General features: G+C 45.5%; 1 protein-coding gene across 2 annotated transcripts in view; it reads left to right on the top strand.

Annotated features, from left to right (window-relative positions):
* sema3h (sema domain, immunoglobulin domain (Ig), short basic domain, secreted, (semaphorin) 3H) overlaps positions 1 to 23,855 on the top strand; it is a 326,254-nt gene that overhangs the window by 90,476 nt on the left and 211,923 nt on the right. For both annotated transcript variants that reach the window (XM_086001357.1, XM_086001356.1), the window contains exon 2: positions 12,575 to 12,729. In XM_086001357.1, the coding sequence (XP_085857483.1) occupies positions 12,575 to 12,729 (155 nt within the window). The remainder of the gene's footprint in view (positions 1 to 12,574; positions 12,730 to 23,855) is intronic.

Here is a 23,855-nt window from a genome sequence, read left to right on the forward strand (position 1 = left end):
TTGAGGCAGTCTACCTCTACCCTAGGTTCGTTGAGTGCATTGAAAGTAACTTACCTGTTGAGGAATAATGTGGACCTTCCATTTAAGAGGGGAGGAAATGTTATGTATTGTGTGTTCTCCTCCCACCTGTGGTGGCGCTGTCACAGCAGATAAATGGTTGGGTGTTCTCTATTAAGTTTAGCTCTCTTTGTTCGGAACTTGCCAGAACTTCCTTTCCTTCCAATAAAGCACTTCATGTTTGAATCTCTGAGTTCTGAGTCCTAAATTGTGTCTAGGTAGAAAGGTACCGACACAACACAAGGCAGCTGAAAAACACTGTAAAGCGTGCCACGGCTGTCAGATAATAGCCAGACCCGACCCACCTGAACCGTTGAGACCAACACCATTACCGGAGGGCCCCTGGCAGGATGTAGCTATAGACTTGCTGGGACCCTTGCCATCCAACCACTCCATTCTTGTGGTAGTTGATTATTATAGTCGCTACTATGAATACGACATCATGACCTCCACAACAACAGAGAAGGTTATTGATAGTTTAGAGTCAATCTTCAGCCGTCATGGTTTGCCAATCACCTGCAAATCTGATAATGGTCCCCAATTCAGATCTGAATTATTCAAAGAATACTGTGAAAACAACGGGATCAAACACCTGAAAACGACAGCAAAATGGGCTCAGGCTAACGGAGAAGTCGAGCGCCAGAATGCATCGCTGATGAAGAGAATCAGAATTGCTCAGTCAGAAGGACTAGATTGGACACGTGAACTTAGAAAATATGTGACTGTGTACAGGAGCATTGACCATGCCATGACAGGAAAGAGCCCGGCAGAGCTGCTCTTTAAACGTAAAATGAGAGGAAAGCTGCCAGACATCACAGAGTCGCGCGCAGACATGGAAGTACATGACCGGGACGCAGAACAAAAAGGCAAGTCCAAACTGTACGCAGATGAACAGCGGAGAACACAATACTCAGAAGTAGAAGTTGGCGACATGGTGCTGGTACGGCAGGACAAAGTGGACAAGTTCACCACTCCTTTTAATGCCACAGCGCACAAAGTTTTGAGTAAAACAGGGAGCCAAGTAGTAGTAGAATCTCCAGACGGAGCTCGCTACTCGAGAAACACTACATTTGTGAAGAAATACAGAACCAATGACCCAAAGGGGACACTCCATGAGCAGGAGGAAACACAAGGGACTGAGGACAGTATAGTAGACCCTGACACACATACCACTGTGACACAGGCAATACCCACTGACACCAACATGTCAGACATACGCAGTACAGCCAGACCTCAAAGGGTTAAAAGAAAACCTCAAAGACTGTCTGATTATGTCACAACATAAACTGCGAGAACTGCATGGGTGATGTTACATGTTTAAACCTGGGAATTATTTAGTTGTGTGGTAAGACACAAGTTTGTAAAAAGTTTATAAATCAAATAAGTTATGCAGTGTTATTGTAAACAACTGTTTGTAAACTGCAAGTTTGTTTCCAAGGAAAAGGGGGATGTCGTGTATTGATTGCGAGTTTGACACCAGTCAATACGGTAATGTAATGTGCGAGTTTAACACCAGCTAATACGGTAATGTAATGTGCATTGCATTATGGGAGTTACCCGGGAAAGCAGCAGTCAGACATTTTACCAATAAATTAAAGATCACAGTTAGAAGCCTGTCTGCCTGACTCTGATTGAATTCAACGTGTCTACATGCTTGATTGAACGTATTAAAGCATAGATACAACAGGCGCAAAGACTCAGGAGAACCTAAGCGCTAGAATTTTTTAAAAAAGGAAACCTAATAAAGCAAGTGTATTTCAACCATTTCTTAACATTGCCGAGTCCTTTCCGTGACCTTTCATACACAACACTGCCTAGTGACCGCGGACACCCGTTTCACGTGGGCTTGATTTAGATCTGACATCCTGCACAGCAAGAAATGAGGCCCGAGGACAGCAAATGTATAATTCTTATCACAATGAGATTACATTCAACTGATGCGTTTCAATGTAACGGGTTCCATTGCATCCTGTGTTTGCAAATAAATGAAGGTTTGTCAGGCACTTTTTCATTCAACGGCACTCCGTTAAATGTTCATTTTCAGTTTCCGAAGGATGAGCCAACATTGAAACTGGTGTTTTAAGGAATAGGTTTTCATACTAGGGTCTATTGTTAATAAGGGATCTGCATTGGAATACCGAGGGTTCTTTAAGTCACCAGTATTGCATGCAGTATTCTCTATTCTATTATTTTTTGTGTATTTGTTGACTCACTAGCGCATTATTTTTGTTGCTGTATTCTAGCAGAACACATTTTCCGCAATAATGGGGCTAATTTTAACCTAACGCCTCGGGCTGGAAACCCACGGGATTGGGTTGAACGACTTCAACGGAGAGTAAAATCAGGCGGGGTGTAAAACCAGTGTTGCACCCGACGGGCGAGGGACGGGCGAGTTAGATTAAAGATTCCCCCAATAGTACCGTTGTCCTTTTGGTAGCTTGCATTTCAGACGTCCGTCAGGAGTGCCTGGAAGTGTGTCATTATTTATAGTGGGGAGAACGGGGGGAAGAAAAGTTTGAAAACCACCGTTTATAGATTAACCAAGTTGACGAAAAGGACAATTACCTGCTGCTAAATCTTCACCAGCACAGAGCTCGGCCTGTGGGAGCCATGGAAACAGTGTGCCTCTTCCTGCAAAGAATGCTTCCAGTCAGGAGTTCAGTAACACTGGAGTCCAGCACTTTACAGGTTTGTAATTAGCAATTAGGGTAGTTGTATTCAAAATAAATAGCTCTCTAGCCCCGTAACTGCATCAAAAATAAATACTTGAGCAGGAGGAGCATGTGAAGGATCTGGTTCTTGTAGCCTTCTTTGTAACTACAATGCACGGCATTTTAGCTGGACTGTGTTTGGGCAAGATAATTGACAGATTTAGCGCCAGAAAGCATGGGAGAGTAATCAGAAAACTGAGCAAAGGCAGGTGCGCGCTCCGCTTCAACCGCAGTGACTAATGGGGTGACCTGAGGATATTTTGTTGTTCAAGCTGAGTTGCTGCATCTCATAAATAAAGATTCGTTGATGGGTTACATTTAGTATGGTCCTGTCTTGACATGCTAGCTTGCAGAGCTGACTCTTTGCGAACCCCATCCTGTCTGATGAGGGGGTTGCCAAGTGAAGAGCGGAGCAGCCTGAGTTACCGTTTTCAGGCCAGCTAACCTGAGCTAGCCCTCCCCCTCTTGAATCGGGAGTTGAATTGGAAGAGTGCAGGATGATAGCACCATGTAAAGTCCCTCACCTCAAAAAAAAACATTGGAGGGAATTTTAACCCCAAAAAACGGGTGGGTTGGGGTCGGGTGGGAGGGTAAAATGTTAAAAATATGATTCTCGACTCCAACCTGCCCACTTCCGTTTGGCACTTTAAATATTACAATGAGGCTGCCTGCCTCATTTTGAAGCTCCATTTTAAATTTAACTCTGGCTGGCCGGGTTTCCCGGGCCTCGGGGAACCCGCAGCTAAATGAAGACGAGGACTGCTGGATCCACGAGATAAGTGCCTTTCCACTTAACTGCTGGATCCAGCGTTCCTGCCTCGCCAACCCCCTGTGATCGGACAACCTCTGGCCCTTCTGACCTCCCCTTGAGGCCTCTGACTACTGACCCAGAGGACTCCGATCTTTGATCCCCCCTCCGGCCTGCTGACCCCCACCGGACTCCGATCTTCGCCTCCGGCCTTCCGGTCTGCAATCTGTGGTTCTTGACCCCCTCTCCAGCCTTCCAGCCCCCTACCCCCTGTACGCCCTCTGATCCTCGGCATTTAACCCCCCTTTTGGCCTCCGATCCTCGGACCCTGACCCCCGACCCCCTCTCCGGTCTCCGATCCGTGACCACTGACTCCCTGTCTGGCCTCCGATATCCGGCTCCCTCCGATCCCAGCCTTCCTACCACCCCCTCCGATCTCGGCCTTCCTCCTCTCTACTACCCACCCGACAGCCAGCCAGTCTCTCAATCTGAGAGAAACAAAATGTAAATCAGGCCCTGCTGTTAAATTTAGCAGGGCCTGAGGGAAACCCATTCTCCCGGGTTTCCCGACCACTATCCAGCATTCCCACTCCCTACCCGTCTCCAAGTTGAAATTCTGGCCATTGTGTTGGTTTGTAGCTGTACTTGTTGGCGATCAACAACAACAGCTTGTATTTATATAGCGCTTTTAACATAGTAAAACATCCCAAGGCACTTCACAGGAGCCTAATCAGACAAAATTTGACACCGAGCCAAATAAGGAGATATTTCAACAGGTGACCAAAAGCTTGATCAAAGAGGGAGGTTTTATGGAGCGCCTTAAAGGAGTTGTGAGAGGATGAGCGGTTTTGTGAGGGAATTCCAGAGCTTAAGTTGTAGACAGCTGAAGGCACGGCCACCAATGATGCGGTGAAGGCAATCGTGGATGCAGAAGTGGCCAGAATTGGAGGAAGGCAAAGATCTCGGAGGGATCTTCTCTCCTTCCCCTCCCCCACCTCCCCCACCTAAAATAAGCCCCTAACAGCCCTGTTGCAATTGAAATTACCACAACAGCCTCTGGATTTTTATCATGAAGTGAAAATACCACAATATTCAAAGTGTTTACAAACACCCTCCAATTCTCCCAGATCAAATTCCTGCACACTACTCATAATTTCTTGCACTATACTTTTCTTTCCTTCCCATTTTATACCTTTTTTTCTCCTCCCCTGAAAGGACCGTCTCATGCTGGGCTGCTCGACTGCAGCTAGTATCACAGTGGAGTCCAATTCCGTCCTCACCTGACGTCCGCCTACATGGACTTCCCGGGAGGGGCCACTGTGTAGCAACACGGAAAAGGAAGTCTGACTGTTTTTTCTGCTCCCTGGCCCTGTGGGTAATGACTCCAATTGTGGTGCCCGCACCCACCCATCACTGCTGAGGTCAGCTGGCACTGTGACTCCTGGTTTAACATCTCATCTGAAGGAAGTTAAGGGGCATTGGATTTTAAGAACAGCATTTCTTCAATCTCACTGGAGCACACACAAGGGCTGTGGCTAGAACACACATCATTCACGTTAAGAAGCTCGATAAGATGCTTTCTGCAGCAATTCCAGTTGGCTGCTAGTTCTGCAGTCTCCAAATGAAATACATGCAGCAGGCGCCCAGAACTCCTACCCTAAACTGGCGGGAGGCTGTTTAAACATGCAAATTGGGGTCCTACACTGGTTGTAGGACCTCGATTGCATTTTTCATGGAGATATGGGCGGAGCATGCAAAGTGCATGCTGGTTCTAGTTATTCCAGGCATTGAGGGGACTAACCAGTGGTCCTTAAATTTCATCCTCCTCCTGGTCCAGCAAAACTTGCCCGGCCTGCTGCCAGTCCATTCTCACCCGCTCCCCCGCACAGCAGGCCCTACCTGCTGCTTGTTTAACTGCCGCACTTAATCGGCGAGCACCAGCGGAGCGTCCCATTTGACGCCCGAAGCTGGTTGGTCAAAATTTAAAACGAGGTCCGAATCTGATAATGCCGAGGGCACATCACCAAAATCGCGCCCGTTTTGGGCCCAACTTGGAAATCTACCCCAGTGAATCTGCATGCCATTTAAAAAAATTCTCTTTCTATTGAGATAATAAATATTTTTACTTTCTTTCTCTGATCTTCCACACTCAAAATAAAATTCATTTTGGCTTTTGCTGAAACACGAAAGAGATCACATTTATTCTTTCTTCTCCTCTGCATATTTCTAGCCTTAATTATTCTGTGCCCTGTGGTCTAAAAAATCTCTCATATGACAGCTCAATGGACCTATTCTAAATATAGCAGCGTCTCACTAAATGGACCACAGTCTCTGTGGGAGAAATGTTCTCAAGTTCAAGCCAGACCAGGCAATAGGACCAATTTCATGGTCATTGCACACATCCTGCTGCCCTGGGTATTTACCTGCTCCTGCCCCGCAGAGCCAGGGTGAAGCTGAGTCAGAGGCTAGTGCTGACAGTCTGTGCTAGTTAATTCAGTGTGCGTCCCAGCAAGATCTGAAAGGGAGGCATGTTTTGAGTATGTCACATGTTTCAAGTATGTCACATGTTCTTGCTATCTTTGGTCTCCTACACTGTTCAAAAGAAGCTCAATGCAAGGTTCAAGAACTGTCTCATCTTTCTACTGGTCACTCTGGTCAAGAGATCAACTTTATTGAATTCAGACCTTGGCTGTAAAGAATGAAAGACTTGCATTTATATAGTGCTTTTCAGGATCTCAGGATGACCCAAAACGCTTTAGAGCCAATGAAGTGCTTTTGTTTTGAAATGTAGTCACTGTTGTAATGTAAGAAATGCAGTAGCCTCAAAATAGTGGGGCGGGGAAGTGTGGGTTGATATTTGGGTTGGAGACCTTTCATCAGAGCGCAGTGTGGGCTGGGTGTTGTGGACCCATTCTTTTTCTCTTTCTGCGACTGGCAGACCCACCACGTTTTGCTGGCCTTTTCGATTTTAATTTCATATTACAGCTTCACTTCACTTACAGCTTGTGCTTTTCTTTCTTTATTTTCTCACATTTTCATTTATGTGGAGCTCTCCTGTGTCTTTTTACCTCCATCATTTTCACATTCTTTTGTTTTTAATAACTCTTTTCTAAGTTTGCAGGTTATTTAACCCAGCTTCTCTGTGTGGTGGGTGCCTCTGCTGTTTCTCTTTCCCCCTCCCTTCCTCTCCCATCTCTTTTGTCTTCATTTCCCCCCCCCAAACCTGACTAAAACATTCAGTCTTCAGTGCAGATGAAGACTACTGACCCAGAATGCCAGAACTTGTCTTTTCTCTTCATGGATGCTGACTCACCTGCCATGCATTCCAACATTTTCTGTTTTTAGTTCAGAGCTTTTCAGATTACCAGTTTTTTCCCTTTTTTATTTTAAGAGTGCTTGATGACCTTTTCTGGTTGAAATTATTCTTGTGTATGAGAGTGAGAATGGACAACGGTAGGGAGCAGTTGATGCTTACAAATTGGCATCCAAAGCGAAATCTTTCATCCCTTCCCTCCTGTTAACGAGAAAACTATCTCTTGTTTCTCTCCATCTATTGCTGGGCAGCTGTGTTACAAATTTGGACCTAATCTTTTAAAATTGTTTTACTAATTTTCCATTCAATTATGTCATCAAAAAAAGCAATTGCACACAGTCCTTGTAGAGTCACCAGTTGTTCCAACCACACGCCAAGATCTTGGTCTTGTAACGGGGATTACCGAGCCACCTCAGTTATTGGCTACATTGGTGGCAACTTGTGAGGAAGCACTGATCATCGGCCCACTAACTTTGCCAGGATAAAGGGAGCAAAGTGGGGAGAGGAAAGGAAACGAGTGAGAGACACATGTTAAAAAAAAAAATTCCAGGGTGTAGCCAGTAGGATTCTCTGATCTTAGTGAAACAAGATGTTTGGCTCAAATCCCGAAGAGGCCACATTATGGAATAATTATTGGTACATATCCTTTGCCCTCTTAGTTCCTCCTCCGCCCATTTGTGCTTAGTTTTCCCTTTACATCCTGTAATGTTATAATGTGAGCATTTTCCACTCGCACCCCTCCCCACCAAAAGGAAAGTGCCATTAATGAAACTGTGGACCATCTGTTCAAAGTAAAAAATCAGTATTCGGTAAATCTTCTGAACAAAATCATTAAATTTAGATCAATAATACTGCTACAAATTTGGGTCTGCTGCAGACATCGACTTGAGTTCAGTGGTGTCTGTTAATCCCTTAAGTGGTCATGTTCCCTCTCCCACTACTAGTGCAATAGTGGGAACCGGTAGTGTAACAATGAAACTCCCTTGTGTCCTGGACCGGACCTGACCACCAGGATGTGTACCCCTTCGATCTGTTCAAAGCCGGACCGAGTTAACACTGGGCGAGATGACATCCGTTCGATTCGTAAACTGCTTTATTCCACATTAGGCAAAACATACAGAGCACTCAGGACGTCCCGAAGCGCTTTACAGCCAATGAAGTACTTTTTGAGGTGTAGTCACTGTTTTAATGTAGGAAACACGGCAGCCAATTTGCACACAGCAAGGTCCCACAAACAGCAAGTTGATAATGACCAGATGTTTTTCAGTGATATTGATTGAGGGATAAATATTGGCCAGGACACCAGGGGGATCTCTCCTGCTCTTCGTTGGAGTATGGTGAGAGACACTTGCTACCATCAGTATAACTTCTGTTCATATAATGTCACATGTGTGCTGGCTTAATTTGTTGGGCCCTTTACTTTACTCTATATAAACATGAACTCTCTGCCTGATCAGGGCAGAGGTTCTCCCCTTGCAACTTGCAGCTACCTGATTGACCTCTTGGTGCCTGTGTCCTGGTTTTTGAAAAGCCTTTCTTCAAAGACTAGTAGAGATCAAAAGAGTGTGTTAACACCAAGGTGGCAGATGCCTCCCCAAACAGCCAGACCTCAGCGAATGAATTGGCCATTTTTTGGGATCTGTGCAAAAACAACTCCACATCCAACACTGAACGGGGCTCATGCCCAGATGCTTTATGTGAGAAAATGGCCAAGGAATCCCAAACCGTGACAGATACTTTCAAACCCCCTCAGCTTTGCTGAAAGGTTGTGGAAAGTTCCAGCAAACCAGTGGGCATCTCACGATTCAACTCCATGGTCACCAGGGCACGTGTTAGAGCTTTGAACATGGGCAAGTTGGAGAGACCCTGGCTGCTGATTCTTCACATCCTGGACATGTGTATGGGTAACTAGGAAATCCTCTGACCTGCTCGCTTTGCACACCAGGTGACCAGAGACAGACATTATTGGGAGGGCTAAGTGCAACCAGAAGTTAAGGAACTAATCATACAGGGGCGGCAACCTCTCGCACTGCAAATGCGGAAGGTTGTTCACGCTGGCTGTAAACTCCACATCCCTAGATTCGGCTTATGAATCCATGACATTGGTAAAGAGGCATGGCAGTCATTGTCCGGCATCACACCTTGAGACTCTCTCCACCCCAATTTATTCCAGTGGAAGCCTCACCCATGCCAGATGGTTACCAGCAGCTATTACAGAATGGAATGGCTGGGCGGTGTCGAAGTTCGAGCAAGACTCAGACGCACGGTAACTGGCAAACAACACTTTTATTTACTTGTCACAAGGGGAGAGCAGTACAATCAAAGCTTGATACTTACAACTCCGACGAAAGCTTACAAGCGGCTCATATTTATACATTGGAGTAAACAAGTTCCAGATAATATGTGGATATTACATCATTGGTTTAGCAACACTAATTTCTCAAAAAACAACTTACATTAAACAAAGCCTATTCTTTCAATTCCACTTCTTATCTCTACTTAGTCCAACCATCTGAATCACAGATTCCTGTCTTATCTTACCACAGCATATGCCTTTCTGAGGTGCTGAATCGCAATTGGATGCCATACAATAGCTAGTTAACCATATCCTGCAATGATCCAATTTTCTATCTAGCAGTCAAGCCCTCGTGACCTTTATTGTTCTTTAATACTAAACCACAGGTCAAAGAGCATGTGTCCCTCTTCCTTCTTATTGAGTTTGCAAACTGCCAATTCTGCTATGCTTGCACTTTGCGAAGCTGAAGTTCCTCTTTGCTCCCTTTCCGAAACTAAATGCATCTATTATTACAATTCATTCCTTATGCGAAGCCATTTAGTTAGCCAGTTCGTTGGCCATTTTATTTACACTTCCACATTGGGAATTTCCAAGTCAGGGCTCAAATTGAGAAACGGAGATGCCAGAGGAAGGGTTTCAGGGTCTTTACGCTGATGAACAGCTTCAGTTGACTGGGGTGGAGACCGAGCAAAACTACTCAACCAACATCACAAAAACAGACGATCTGGTCATTATCACATTGTTGTTTGTGGGACCTTGCTGTGTGCAAATTTGCTGCCGCGTTTCCTTCATTACTACAGGGACTGCACTTCAAAAGTACTTAATTTGCTGTAAAGTGCTTTGGCATATCCTGAGGTTGTGAAAGGTGCTATAGAAATGCACGTCCTTCTCTGCTCCCTAGAGCTGCCTCATTGCCTAATGCAAATCTTGTTTGTTGGAAGGCATTCGCAGCTGCAGTGACATAGTGATAAGACACCTGAGAGGGGCAATGACTCCACAATATGGTGTCTCACTATACTTCAGTAAGGGTAAGTGCTATGTTCCAGTTTGAGTCTGTAACTTAGAAGATACCCTTAACAATCTGAGTCTGGCAATGTCTCACGTGGCACCCAATATGATGCAGCCCGTCCCAGCCAGAGAGACCTGCAAGATGAAGTTCTATTAGTAGAGGCTGATATTGTTTGAAGATGATGATAAAATTATTCCTTTTCATTCAATCTTGGATTATGAAGAATCCTAAAAGAAGTCCCAAACCAGAACTGCACTCCATGGAAACACTTTACACAGTCACAGACCAATTGCTAAGACAATTGGAGCTTTTAAGACTGCGATAGATAGACTTCTGTTAGGTAAGGGTATCAAAGGATATGGAGCAAAGGCAGGAAAATGGAGTTGAGGTGCAGGTCAGCCATGATCTAATTGAATGGCGGAGGAGGCTTGAGGGGCTGAATGGCCTCTTCCTGTTCCTAAAGTTACTGCGCCACCAAAGGGGCATCGCTCACATTTTAGTAAAGGTCACATCCATTATTACAATTCTGCAAAATACAATGGATGATAGATGAAAGGTTTTAGTTTAAAGCAAGCCTTTGTTGGGAATCCTTGACTCGCTTCTTCCATGGGAAATTGTGCAACATTATCAATTTTAAAAAAAATCGATACTTAAAGCAAATTCTATGTGTTAATTATTAATATCAATTTTTTGTGACAGCAGGCTAGCCCAAACAAGTCTGACTAAACCAAGGCTCCCGAAGAAAACACTGCCTCCTTTGTAGGTTTAAATAGGTTGTAATTAAAACCAAACACAATTAATATTTGCCCAACATTATCCTTTACTTATCCCTGCTCAAACTTCAAAGGCACAGGATGTAGAATGAGTCAGCGCTGACTACAGGACCGCTCCAAGGTGTCAATTATTCACTACTAATTTCATATCTGTATTACCAAAGCAGGCAGACATCTCCCAGGCTGCCTCCTTGAGCTATAAGGGGTAATTTTATGAACTTGTGCAATCAATGAATGTAAAATTAGGCAGGGGAGAGGGGGGGACCTGAATTCTTGATTGGCGCTCCCAGTGAGGTCCTGATCCATGCTCCCTGTAAGTCAAGCAGCTGTTTGGTTTTGCCTTGTATAAAACCACAACCTCAGGGCAGCATTTACCTCACCACCCAGGTCAGGACAGCCCTGGGAGGTGGTTGCTGCCACCTCCTGAGGTGTTAAACCTTGTCTAAAGAGTGGGGAGTGGAGTTAGAGTGGGAGAGAGTGGAGGCTGCTTGGAGTCATATGGGTGCAAACTCAAACACATATATGTTTACTTGGGCTGTGATTTATCCTGCTTCCTGCACTGATACACCATTTCATGCTTGAAAAGAGCTGGCCAGACAGTCAACCTTGTCATAAGCTTATTGAATGGCTACCGACTCCCAAAATAGTCCTGTATGATGTTAAACATCTTATAGTGTCCAAAATTAAACATGCCAATGACTTTGTTAAGAAAGGAATTCCTGGAATTACCAATTCACTAAAAGTAACACAGAGTCTTGCTACCTCTCTGACATCAATGGAGAGCAATATCGGGTGGGGTGTAATACTGGCGTTCCACCCGATCCCATGGGTTTCCTGCCCGGCGAGTTAGGTTAACACCCCCCACCCCCCAAATCTACCAAGACAGAACTGACCTGGACTGGGACGAGGGCTGTTAGTTGGGGTAACTGGGAGCCCTGGTGAGGGGGCACATTTTAAAAACAGCCAGTGAATGTGCGGACATTGTGTCAAAAGTGGCTCATGCTCCCCCAATGGCTCAGAGGGTCACTGCCTGGTCTGGGCTGAATTAGCTGATCATCGGTGGTGACGTTATAATTAACTTCAGTGTTCCCTGAGCTAAGAAGGCAAAAATCAGACCAGGCTCCTGTCATCGGAGCGTAAAGCTCCCTCTACTCTGCCCCAACAATATGCCTTTGCTCCAACCTCGAAAGAGCATCTCCTCTGCCAGTGTGGCTTTTCCATTTCCCACATCAGATATTTATGTGCCTTTGGTCAGATTGATAATTAGTGCCAAAGTGTGGGCAGTTTTGTGCCATTGGCCCATTTGACTAGGTTCTGACGAAAGGTCATCGATCTGAAACGTTAACTCTGTTTCTCTCTCTACAGATGCTGCCCTGGCCTGCTGATATTTCCAGCATTTTCTGCTTTTATTCCAGATCTCCAGCATCTGCAGTATTTTGCTTTTGACTAGGAACTCATTTGAGACTACCACAAAACTAATTTTACACGGGATCCTTATTACCAGCAGCGAGGAGACTTTCATTCCATCAGCCTAGTCTGAATTGAATTCCAGGTCCCAGTGGTGGAAGGAGCCAGTCCTTATTGTATGCACTGAGCTGATACTTTTGACAATTTCTACTCCAGTTGTGTGTTATATCATACTTTCTATCACTTATGTTGTTTCTTAGAATTGGTGTTAAACAAGCGGATCATCCCACTCAGCTTCAGTGCTTCCAACTTGCATTCCATGATCCTCGACGAGGACAATCGAAGACTCTACGCAGCTGCGAAGGACTACCTCCTGACCTGCAATCTAGACAACATCTCGAATGGAGTGAAGAAGGTAAAAATACGTGCAACTACAATAATCTCTGGCCCTGCCTCACCTGGAGATGGTGTAGTTAACAATAATGTTGTGGACTGCACCAAAATACAGGAAGAAATACACAGGCTTGCAGAGTGGACAGCTAAATGGCAAACAAGATTCAGTATGGCGAAGTGTGAGGTGGTTCATTTTGGTAGGAGGAATGGGGCCGCTTATTCCTTGGGTAGAGGAGCAAATACAGATACATAAATCACTAAAAGAAGCAATGTAAGTTGATAAGGGCAAGCAAAGCAAGTGGCCGAGGTATTGAAGGAGTGCTGGCACCCATGGAATTGTAGGATATGTTCAGTGCTGCTGTGCTCCCAATGGGGAGCCATGTTTGAAGGGAGTGCGGGTCAGAGAATCAGGGCTCCCTTTGAGTGTGGCTCTGTGCTGGCAACACAGGAGCACTGAATGTACCCTTGTATGCTCGTACGAGCTTTCAGGAGGGGTGGGGCAGTAAGAGGAGAATTCTTTTATCGAAACGATTGACACACGACTGGTAAAGTACACTTTAAATGACAGGCCTCCCCCAGAATTGCCTTTCAATGGAAATGATCCTGATTTCATTGAAAAAAAACAGGCGTTTAATGAAAACTGTCACCACGCTTGCCACAATCTGTGAGCTAATAAGAGTGGGTGTGAGGCCAGCCTATTCACATGTACTGGTCATAGAGCCAGCTAATCACTGAGCAGGAAATAGAGCCAATTGAGTCAGCCTTTGACACTTGTGGGGTTAAGAACACATCATTTCGAGATGGTTATTGCTTGTCAGTGCAAGTGTTTGTTTTTGATAGTTAATTATGTGGAGCCTGTGAATGCCACAGAAAGCACGAGTGTTCTTTAGACTTCTGTTTTTTAAAAACAAAATTCAACTTATAATGACTGGACAAGTGACTCCTTAAAATATACAGAATGGAGCTGTCATTGAATTTCAGAAGAGTATCGAGGGTTACATTTTCTTGTTGGGCAAGTTCAGTGATGAACACTGCATTCCTCTGTGTGCTATTTTCAGGCAGACATTAACCTGTTTATTTTAATCAGGTTAATGCCTGACTCGAAAAGGCACATAGAGGATTGTCGTACCAATGTGTCAAGTGCTCATACTCGAACTTGATTGATTAGACAATATACCCCATAGACTGTAGCAAATGAGCAGTCGTTTATCACAGCCTTTCTGATCCACTAAGATTCATACCACACATGCCGGCTCCTACTGGCCCCTCACAAACCAACACTGGCAGAGGTCTAGGAGCAGGTCAGGTGCCTTATCCTCTGGAAAGGGGATGGTGAGCAACAGCAGGAGAAGGAAAACAAGGGGGCAGGGAAGCAAATTCTTAAAATAACCAGCCTTCAGGACAAACAGGGAGAAAATTGGGGGGAGGCAGAGGGTGGGGATGAAAATGAGTATTAGGCTGGATGAGATGTGGGCAAGTGAGAAGAGATATTAAGTAAGTGGAAAAATGTTTTCCTTACACAGCGTCAACTGTAGACTTTTGAAATTGTTTCTAGGACTGGGACTTCTCCTATTAAGCTGCAGTCAGAAGGTGAGTTATCATTAGGGATAGACACTGGGCTGGATTTTGATACTGGGGCGGGCTGGGGTCGTGTAATCCGCATTTCGTGTTAGCCACCCGATTCTAAATCGATGTGGGAAAATGATGCCATTTTAACTTAATTGGCCAATTGAGTTCCAACGTGTGGGAACCCATGGCCAATGAGTTTTTCCAGTCTGAAAGTCGTCTCCGATGACGTCATCATTGCTGCTGCATTTAAGGTCTGCAACAAGCCTTGCTTCTTCTGCAGACTGCCAAGCTTTTGCCCTTGCATGTTAGAGTCACCTGCAGGAAGAATGGCCAGCCAGAGACCTAGGTCTGCACCCCGCTTTGATGATGTTGCCCTGCAGGCTTTAGTAGAGGGAGCAAGAGCAAATAGAGGTGCTGTTCCCTTCTTCAGGGAGGAAGAAGCCTCCCCAGCAAACCAAGGCTGTGTGGATCCAGGTGGCAGAGGAGGTCAACTCTTTGTCAATAACCCGCAGAACCTGGCTTCAGTGCAGGAAGAGGTTTCATGAACTTCTGTGCACTGGAAAAGTGAGTATGAATTTCCCATCACCCTCAATCTGATCCCCATTGCCTCTCCTCACCAGCACTCAGCTTTAGCAATCTCTTCCTCCACATCCCACTTGACACTGACATCCATGCACCCTTACCCATTCCCTCTCTCTCTATGGTCACATTCACCTAACGATTCGACTATGCAGCCCTCACACTCCCTATCACTGTTATGCAATTACAACTTACAAAACACAGGGAGGGCCCTTGGTCTTGCCACCTCACTCCATCTTTGTCTCCTTCTAAGCATCTATGCTATGGATTCTCTACACTCACTCCTTCATTCTCACTCAAACTCCACTTGTCTCCCTCATTGCAGGAAAAGAGAGCTCACAATAAGAGGGAAAGAGCGAGGACAGGAGGAGGGCCACCCTCAGTAGCCCAGCTCACCACCTGGGAGGAGGCGGTCCTGGAGATCGTGGGAGTGGAGGAAGATTCCCAAGTGAGGGACGGACAGACGGGCGCATCACACCAAGCTGGTGACAGAATATTTTTCCATCTCTCTCAATGACACTGCATGAGTCGCTGATAATGATTCTGAAGCTCTAACAGATGGACTTATGATCATCTGCAATATGCAATGTGCATGTAACCTTGGCCTCACATCTCTGACTCTTTCCTTTACTCCCCCACAGGACCATCGCAAGCACCCATCCCCACTATCCAGGAGGAAGAGCATGCGCCTCAAGACTCCTCAGAGGAAGCTACAACCTCTGAGGGCGCAGCGTCAGCAGAATTCAGCGCACCCAGCACCAGCGCAGACACTCACACCTCGGAGGGAACATCGCGAGATAGAGTAGTGTTGTCACCTGGTGTATCACAGCTCACAAGTGAGCATCAGCAGATTGTGGAGACAGGGACAGCAGTGGAGAGTCCGAGTTGGAGGACGCAGGACTCTGCCAGCTCGGCTCAGCTGCATGTCGACCCTCTGCCTCTGGGTCCATCCATAAGATCAGCGGTGCTGGAACTCCAGGAACAGATGCAGGAGTCTCTGGCAGGTTTTGTCTCCAGGGTCGCTGTGAGTGTGGAGCGAATGGAGGAGTCCATTGCGAACATGAGTCTTATGTTCATTAATAAATAGACATTCTTATTATGAACACAGCTAGCTTTTGCTAGACACTTTTATTGAGCACATGTGGACTAGGTACAGTATCTGTAGAGGCATCCATCTTGACTGCTGCCTTGTGGGTAGCCTAGTGCCTCATGGGTAATGTAGTCTTTATAATATACATACAGCTATATACAGCTCTACACAGCTCTACGGCTTCACCTAGTGTCCACTATAGAATGACATGTTATTGATCATTACATCCCCCTTTCTTTGAGGTTTAACAAAATCAATATCAATCAACTTTCAAGAAAACAATAAAGATAATATCAGTAACACTTTTGTTAGTGCTCTATAAACATAAACATTTTCAAAACAGTCAACACATTTTCAAAGCTTTACATTGTACTCAAGATTAAGTCTATCAGGCTTTTTTACTTCACGTGTGGATCTTCTCAACACGGGTAAGTCTGATGTGTCTTCATGAGATTGTTCTGGCGGTGAATGACAAGATGCAGTTGCGGCATTGTCATCAATCTGCTCTTGAATAGTCTCTTGTGTTTTTAGGAGGGAATGGCGGTTCCTCCTGAGAATCTGTCCTTCCTCAGTTCTAACAGTGTATGACCTTGGTCCTACTTCCTCAAGAACTGTAGCTTTCCTGTTCCATGCATCTGGATCCTCAATCCTGATAACATCATCCCTTGTCAATGGTTTTAGAGTTTTGGATGACTTGTCATAGTATGATTTCTGTTTCAGCTTTAACAGTTGAAGTCTCTGTCTCAGTTCCTCACTTTGCTGTTCTTTTGCACAGCAGGGTAGCGTGGTGCGCAACTTGCGACCCATTAGTAGTTCAGCAGGTGAAGAACCACAGTCTAAAGGTGAGGCTCGGTAGCTCAGCAGGGCGAGATAATTATCAGACTTGCTTTCTGTCGCTTTCTTCAGTAGCTGCTTGAGAACTTGAACACCTTTCTCTGCCTTACCATTTGACTGAGCATACAAAGGACTGGATGTGATGTGCTGAAAGTCATACTGTGCTGCAAACTGTTGCCACTCCTTACAGTTGAAGCACGGACCATTGTCGCTAATGGCAATCCTGGGAATTCCATGTCTGGCGAAGATGGATTTCACATGCATTATGACACTGCTTGCTGTGGTGCTTGAGAGCAGCGCCATCTCAGGATAGTTAGAATAGTAGTCAGTCACTATTAGATAGTCTACCATTTAAATGAAAAAGGTCCATACCAACCTTTTGCCATGGTGCTGTTGGTATGTCAGCTACTATCATTGGTTCCTTTGCTTGTTTGTTTTGGTGTTTCTGACATGTCTCACATTTGCCTATCATGTTCTCAATGTCCTTATTTATGCCAGGCCAATAAACAGTGTCTCTTGCCCTCCTTTTGCATTTTTCAATTCCGAGGTGTCCCTCATGAATCCTTTTGAGCATGTCTTGACGTAGAGCCTGTGGAATGACTATTCTGTTCTGTTTTAGTAATAGTCCACTTGCGACACTCAATTCTGACCTTATGTGAAAATATTTTGGACAGGAACCTTTTGGCCAACCATGATGAATGTTCTCTATTACTGTTTGTAATACTGTATCTTTTACTGTTTCTTCTGCTATTTGCTTTGATTTTGTGTCTGACACAGGCAGCGCAGCAGTGACCATACTCACATGAACATCCACATCTTCTTCAGTAGAGCTCACATGACTCATTGTGGGTGCTCGGGATAGTGCATCTGCTAACACTATGTATTTGCCTGGTGTGTAGATCAGCTCAAATGCATATCTTTGCAGCTTCATCATGAGTCGTTGAATCCTTGGAGACATCTCATTCAGGTTTTTTTTTATGATGGCAACCAGAGGGCTGTGGTCTGTCTCAACTGTGAAGGTGGGATGTCCATATACGTAGCCATGAAACTTTTCTAGTCCAACTACCAAGCCTAGACATTCCTTTTCGATCTGGGCGTATCGACACTCAGTATCAGTCATAGACCTGGAGGCATAGGCAACAGGCTTCCAATCTTCACCCTCTGCTTGTAGCAAGACCGCACCTAGGCCATCTTTTGATGCATCCATTGACACTTTGATTCTTTTTGTTGGGTCAAAGAAGGTGAGTACAGGTGTGGTTGTCAGCACTGTTTTGAGGTTTATCCACTCTTGTTCATGTCTTTCTGTCCATGTAAACTCATTTGTTTTATGTAGCAGGTCTCGCAGACAGGCTGTCTTGGCTGACAAGTTAGGAATGAACTTTCCAATGAAGATTATCATCCCCATGATGCATAGCACTCCTTTTTTGTCAGTGGGTCGGGGCATTTTGAGTATGGCGTTTACTTTTTCCATATCTGGCTCTATTCCTTTACCAGATAGATTATCTCCTAGGAAAGTGACTTCCTGGATGCCAAACTGACACTTGGCTTTGTTGAGCTTCAGTCCATTCTGGTGTATGCTCTGTAGCACTTTAGTCAGTCTCTCATTGTGTTCTTTCAGTGTGGAGCCCCAGATGATGATGTCATCAACATAGACCCGAACACCTTCCAGACCTTCAATTATGTGTTCCATCGTTCTATGAAAGATTTCAGATGCAGATATTATCCCGAAAGGCATTCTGAGGAAACCAAATGGTGTGTTGAAGGTACAGTATTTGGTGCTCTCTTCATCCAATTTTAGTTGCCAAAATCCTTGTGAGGCATCGAGCTTTGTAAAGTATCTGGCACCTGATATTTCACTGCTGATTTCTTCTCGCTTGGTAATCTGGTAGTGTTCACGTTTTATGTTTGCATTTAAGTCCTTTGGATCCATGCATATTCTTAGATCATTGTTCTTTTTCTTTACACATACCATGGAGTTAACCCAGTCTGTTGGCTCTTCGACTTTCCTGATGACTCCTAGTGTGGTCATTCTGTACAGTTCAATCTTGAGCCGGTCACGCAGGGGTGCTGGAACGCTTCGTGGAGCATGTACCACTGGCTGAGCATCCTGCTTAGCTGGATCTTGTAAGTGAATGGTAGAACTCCAAATCCTTTGAACACATCCTGGAAATTATTCACTACAGAATCCACCGAGTCATCTGGTCTGCTTATGGCACAGTTTATACGGTAGACTCTCTTGACCAGTTCTAAGTCCTCACAAGCTTTGTCACCCAGCAGTGAATCAAGTCTTTCAGCTACAACAGAAAACATGAGATGATGCACTTTGTCTTTGACTGTCACTTTAAGTCTGCATACACCTAAGCTATCTATTTTCTGTCAATTATATTCCTTTAGTAGTACTGACTTTTTCTGTATTTTGGGCTTTTCTTTCATATTGTTAATGTCACTCATACTGATTAAGTTTGCTTTTGCCCCAGTGTCTAGTTTCAAGGTAACTAATGCTCCATTTACCTGCAGTGGGATCATCCATTTGTCCTCTTTTACTGCATTAACTTTATGTTCAGCATTGTCCATTTCTGAGGGCTGCACATTTTCTGTATCCTTTTTGATATTGTCACATGACACCATTGCTACAAAAAATGTCTCACTTAAATCAGTGTCCTCAATTACATTAACTTGTTGCCCTTTCTTAATTTGTACTTTTGAAAAGCATTGTTTGGCAAAGTGATTCTTTCCATTACACTTTGTGCACATTTTTCCAAACGCTGGGCATTGTCTGAACTGGTGTTTGTAACCACAGCGTTTACAATTAAAAATGTCATCCTCCGATTGCTTTTCATTTCTGTTCTGCCCACGTTTCTTCCCCTTGTAGGACACAGCACCGACAGCAGCATTATCACTCATTACAATCGCATCATTATTGATTTCACTGAAAGTCTTCGCGTGCTTTCGAGCTAGCTCGCTGGCTTGGCATATTTTCACAGCATTTTCCAAATTTAGTTCGGTTTCTCTCAACAGACGTTCCCTGACTTTTTTTATCATGAATACCAAACACAATCTGGTCACGAATCATGGATGCTTTGAGCTCAGAGAAATTACATGTCTGTGCTTTCAGTTTCAGATCAGTTATAAAGCTATCAAAAGTCTCATTTTGCTGCTGTGTCCGAGAACGGAAGATGTATCTTTCATAGGTCTCATTCTTTTTGAGAGAGCAATGTGCATCAAATTTTTTTAGCACATCTTCTAATTTTTCTCTGTTCTCCTCTGGATTAAATACAAATGTATTAAATACCTCTATCGCCTGTGGGCCTGCAACCGTAAGCAGCAACACTATCTTCCTTGCATCTGGCTTCGTACCGAATCCGATGGCTGCAATGTAGAGTTCGAATTGTTGTTTAAAAGTCTGCCAATTGTAGTCGATATTTCCTGTGAGTTTCAAACGCTCTGGTGGCTTCAAATTCTCCATGTCGCTTTTCACAATTTTCAGCAGATCTTCACCATCCTGGTACCATCTTATGTTCATTAATAAATAAACATTCTTATTATGAACACAGCTAGCTTTTGCTAGACACTTTTATTGAGCACATGTGGACTAGGTACAGTATCTGTAGAGGCATCCATCTTGACTGCTGCCTTGTGGGTAGCCTAGTGCCTCATGGGTAATGTAGTCTTAATATACATACAGCTATATACAGCTCTACACAGCTCTACGACTCCACCTAGTGTCCACTATAGAATGACATGTTATTGATCATTACAATGAGCAGAACCTTTGTGGAGTCATTGGCGCATGAACGCATCACCATGGAAAGGATGGCAACCTCCATGGAGGTGATAAGTCGCCAGAGTGCATAAAACATGGTGAGTGTTCTGAATAGAATGGCATCTCTGGAGGAGCGATGGTCATCTATTGAACAGAGAAACCAGACCTTCATAGAAGTCCTTCTGAGAAGGACTGCCAGTGCAGATACGGGTCCCCATGGACCCCCTGATGTGCAGCAAGGTGCTCTCAAGCCACTTGCAAGCGCTGAGGGGGACCTGACCCATGAGAGGGAAGTTGGTGGCAGACATCAAGGAAGTGGGGACTCCTCTCCAAGCGCTCACACTTCCATGCCACTGCAGAGCCCTCAGTCAGAGCCCCACCAGAGTCCACACCCAACTGAGATCGGCGTCTCAACCCCTGCACAGCCGCCGGAGCAGCAGACTGTTGGCGAGCCCTCACAGGTTTGCAACCCCAGAGGATGCCCGCCAATGGTGTCGAGACAGGAGCAGCAAGAAAGTGAGCAAGGGGCCTCCACATCTGCTGAAGCCACAGGGGAAGCACCACGTAGGAGCACACGTAAGAGAAAGATACTGCACAAATAGTCACAAGGGTAGTCACTTGGGTGAAATATGATGTTTTATGTTAAAAAGCCATCAGATGATTACTGTAAATAAAAAAATCTGATGGCTACTGCTGTAGTTGTGGCGTGTGTCATTTCGCGAATGGGACTTCCACATTGAGGGCTTAGGATTACTTGCAATTGTCAGTATGGTGGTCAAATTGCTAGGAATCCTCTGGTTCTTGGCCATTGTCGATGCTCAGGTAAGAAGCTGTGAGGCAAAAGTGCTTGATTGGCTAAGCTAAGCAAATCTGGCCAAGATGAGTGCGTTCCTTGCATCCCGGGCAGTAATGTTCTCGCGTACTGCTGCCACTGGTTTTTGGGCCTCTGCAAGATGTTCGTTTTCGCTCTCCTCTTCTTCCTCCTCCTCCTCCTCCTCATCTGAGGAGGATATGTGATGAGCCACTTGGTCCTCAGGAATCTGCAAGCCACGACGCTGTGCCATGTTGTGAAGTGCACAGCAAACCACGTCGATTCTGGAGACCCTGGCTGCTGAGTATTGCAGGGCTCCACCTGATCTATCCAGGCATCTGAAGTGCATCTTCAGCAAACCGATGGTTTGCTCGATTATGGCTCTGGTGGACATGTGGCTGCAGTTGTAGCTCTCCTCAGCTTCGTTGGATGGGCTCCTCAATGGCGTCATTAGCCACGTCCTCAGGGAATAGCCCTTTTCTCCAAGTAGCCATCCGTTAAGTTGGCCTGGCGGACTGAATAGCGGAGGCACACTAGACTGGCGCAGTATGAAGGAGTCATGGCAACTGCCAGGGTACTTGGCACAAACATGCAAAATTTCCTTCTTGTGGTCACACACCAGCTGAACGTTAAGGGAGTGGAAGCCCTTGCGGTTGACAAAAATACCTGGATTGCGATGGGGCGCCTTAGGGCCACATATGTACAGTCAACGACGCCCTGCACCCTTGGAAAGCCTGCCAGATTAGCTAATCCAACTGCACGCACCGTGACACTTGTTTGATCCTTGGTGAAATGGATGTGATTGTGCGCGAGGGCAAAGAGGGCATCGGTTACCTGCGTGATGCAAGTGTGTGCGGCCGCCTGGGAGATGCCGCTGATGTCTGCTGCTGATCCCTGGAATGAGCCTGAGGCAAAAAAGTTGAGTGCGGTGGTGACTTTGACGGCCACTGGTAAGGGGTGTCCACCTGGTCCCCTGGGCTCCAGGTCTTGTTGCAGCATTGCGCAGATATCACCCACTACCTCTCGCGAAAGTCGGAGCCGCCTTTGGCACTGCTGCTCAGACATGTTGAGGTAGCTGATCCGGTGTCTGTTGACCCTGTTCGAGGGGTATCTCCTGTGCCGACGGGCTTCCATGCGCTGGCCCCTTCTGGCCTGTGCAGCTTCAGGTGGGTGAGCAGCAGTTTGGCGCTGCTGTTGGTGCTGCTGCTGTTGGTGCTGCTACTGTTGGTGCTGCTGTTGTTCCTGGTTCTGCTGGTGCCGCGGCTGGTCTTCGTCCTCATCTGATGTCCAGAAGGGAAGGAAATAAATGGCTCCCATGCTTCTGGTATATGCCTCAGTTGAGGAAGCGCTCAGTCAAGGTGGCGAGTGGGGTTTCCCAGGAAGACACACTGGAGATGGGTGTCAGGCTCCAAACTTCCACAGCTGTGGTTATGCCTTCTAAAAGTTCCCCCAGACCTGAGACAACAAAGTCCTGCCACCTGCAAATGATGGCTGATCAAATCTCCTCTTTAATGGTTGAGCTGCAGCTGATGGTCAGCAATCCAATTGTGCTCCCGCCAGGTTTCACCGTCATGTTTCAGAACAGGCGTGCTTCACGTGGGAAAAAGGTTAAAATCACAAAGGCATTATCGAGGCAATTTAGTGGTTATTAAGTGCCTTAACGGCCTAGCCCGCCTCTTGGAGGCGGGACGGAGACGGGACCAGTAGACACGATTTAATGAAAATTGCTTGGAGGTGGGATGGAGGCGGGGTTGGGCCTGCACGCTAGTTTTTGCAATTTTAACCCCCACATGCCTCCAATCCCACCTCCACGGCCCGATGAAATTCGAGCCCACTGACTCCAAGAACCTAATCTGAATTGATCCCATTTTGGATGATTTGGGTTTCTTTGGAAGAATCTAAATGTTGCCCATCTTGAACAATCTATGGTTTGTATATGCTTTGGGGTAGATTTTCATCTGTGCCACCTGGGCATAAACTATCATTTGGGTGATGCACAGTGCGAAGAATCAAGTGGGGAGGATCGCACGCCCAGAACGGATCCCAACTGATTCTCCCTTTAAATTAATGGAAAGAAAATGAGGCAGGCTCTGTTACTGACGTGCAATTCTCCCCACCCAATTTTCCTCCCATTTTGTAGTTTCTGCCTTCAAAACCTGGTGGCGTGAACATAATTTTCTGAATACCAGTCTAGCAAGAAGAGAGGGCGTATGCTCAATCACCTGGTGGTATATGCACAATCATTTGGTTGTATATGGTGGTATATGTGCAATCACCTGGTGGTTTATGTATAATCACTTGGCAGCATATGGTTACCTCCTGCCAATCACCTGTTGTATATAGCTGCTTTTCCTGTATATGGCTGCCTGCCCCCCTGGTGCTCCAGTAGTGGTATCTGGCTGTCTCCACTTGGTGCTTCATTGCAAACAAGCAATCAGCGTACAAAGCTAGCAGTGTTTGAATCGAGCACTCAGATAAATATTTATATGCTTGTCCAGGAAG

This window comes from Somniosus microcephalus, chromosome 11 (genome assembly GCF_052327205.1).
Source record: "Somniosus microcephalus isolate GS21.2 chromosome 11, FLI_Smic_1.0, whole genome shotgun sequence".
Lineage (NCBI taxonomy): Eukaryota > Metazoa > Chordata > Chondrichthyes > Squaliformes > Somniosidae > Somniosus > Somniosus microcephalus.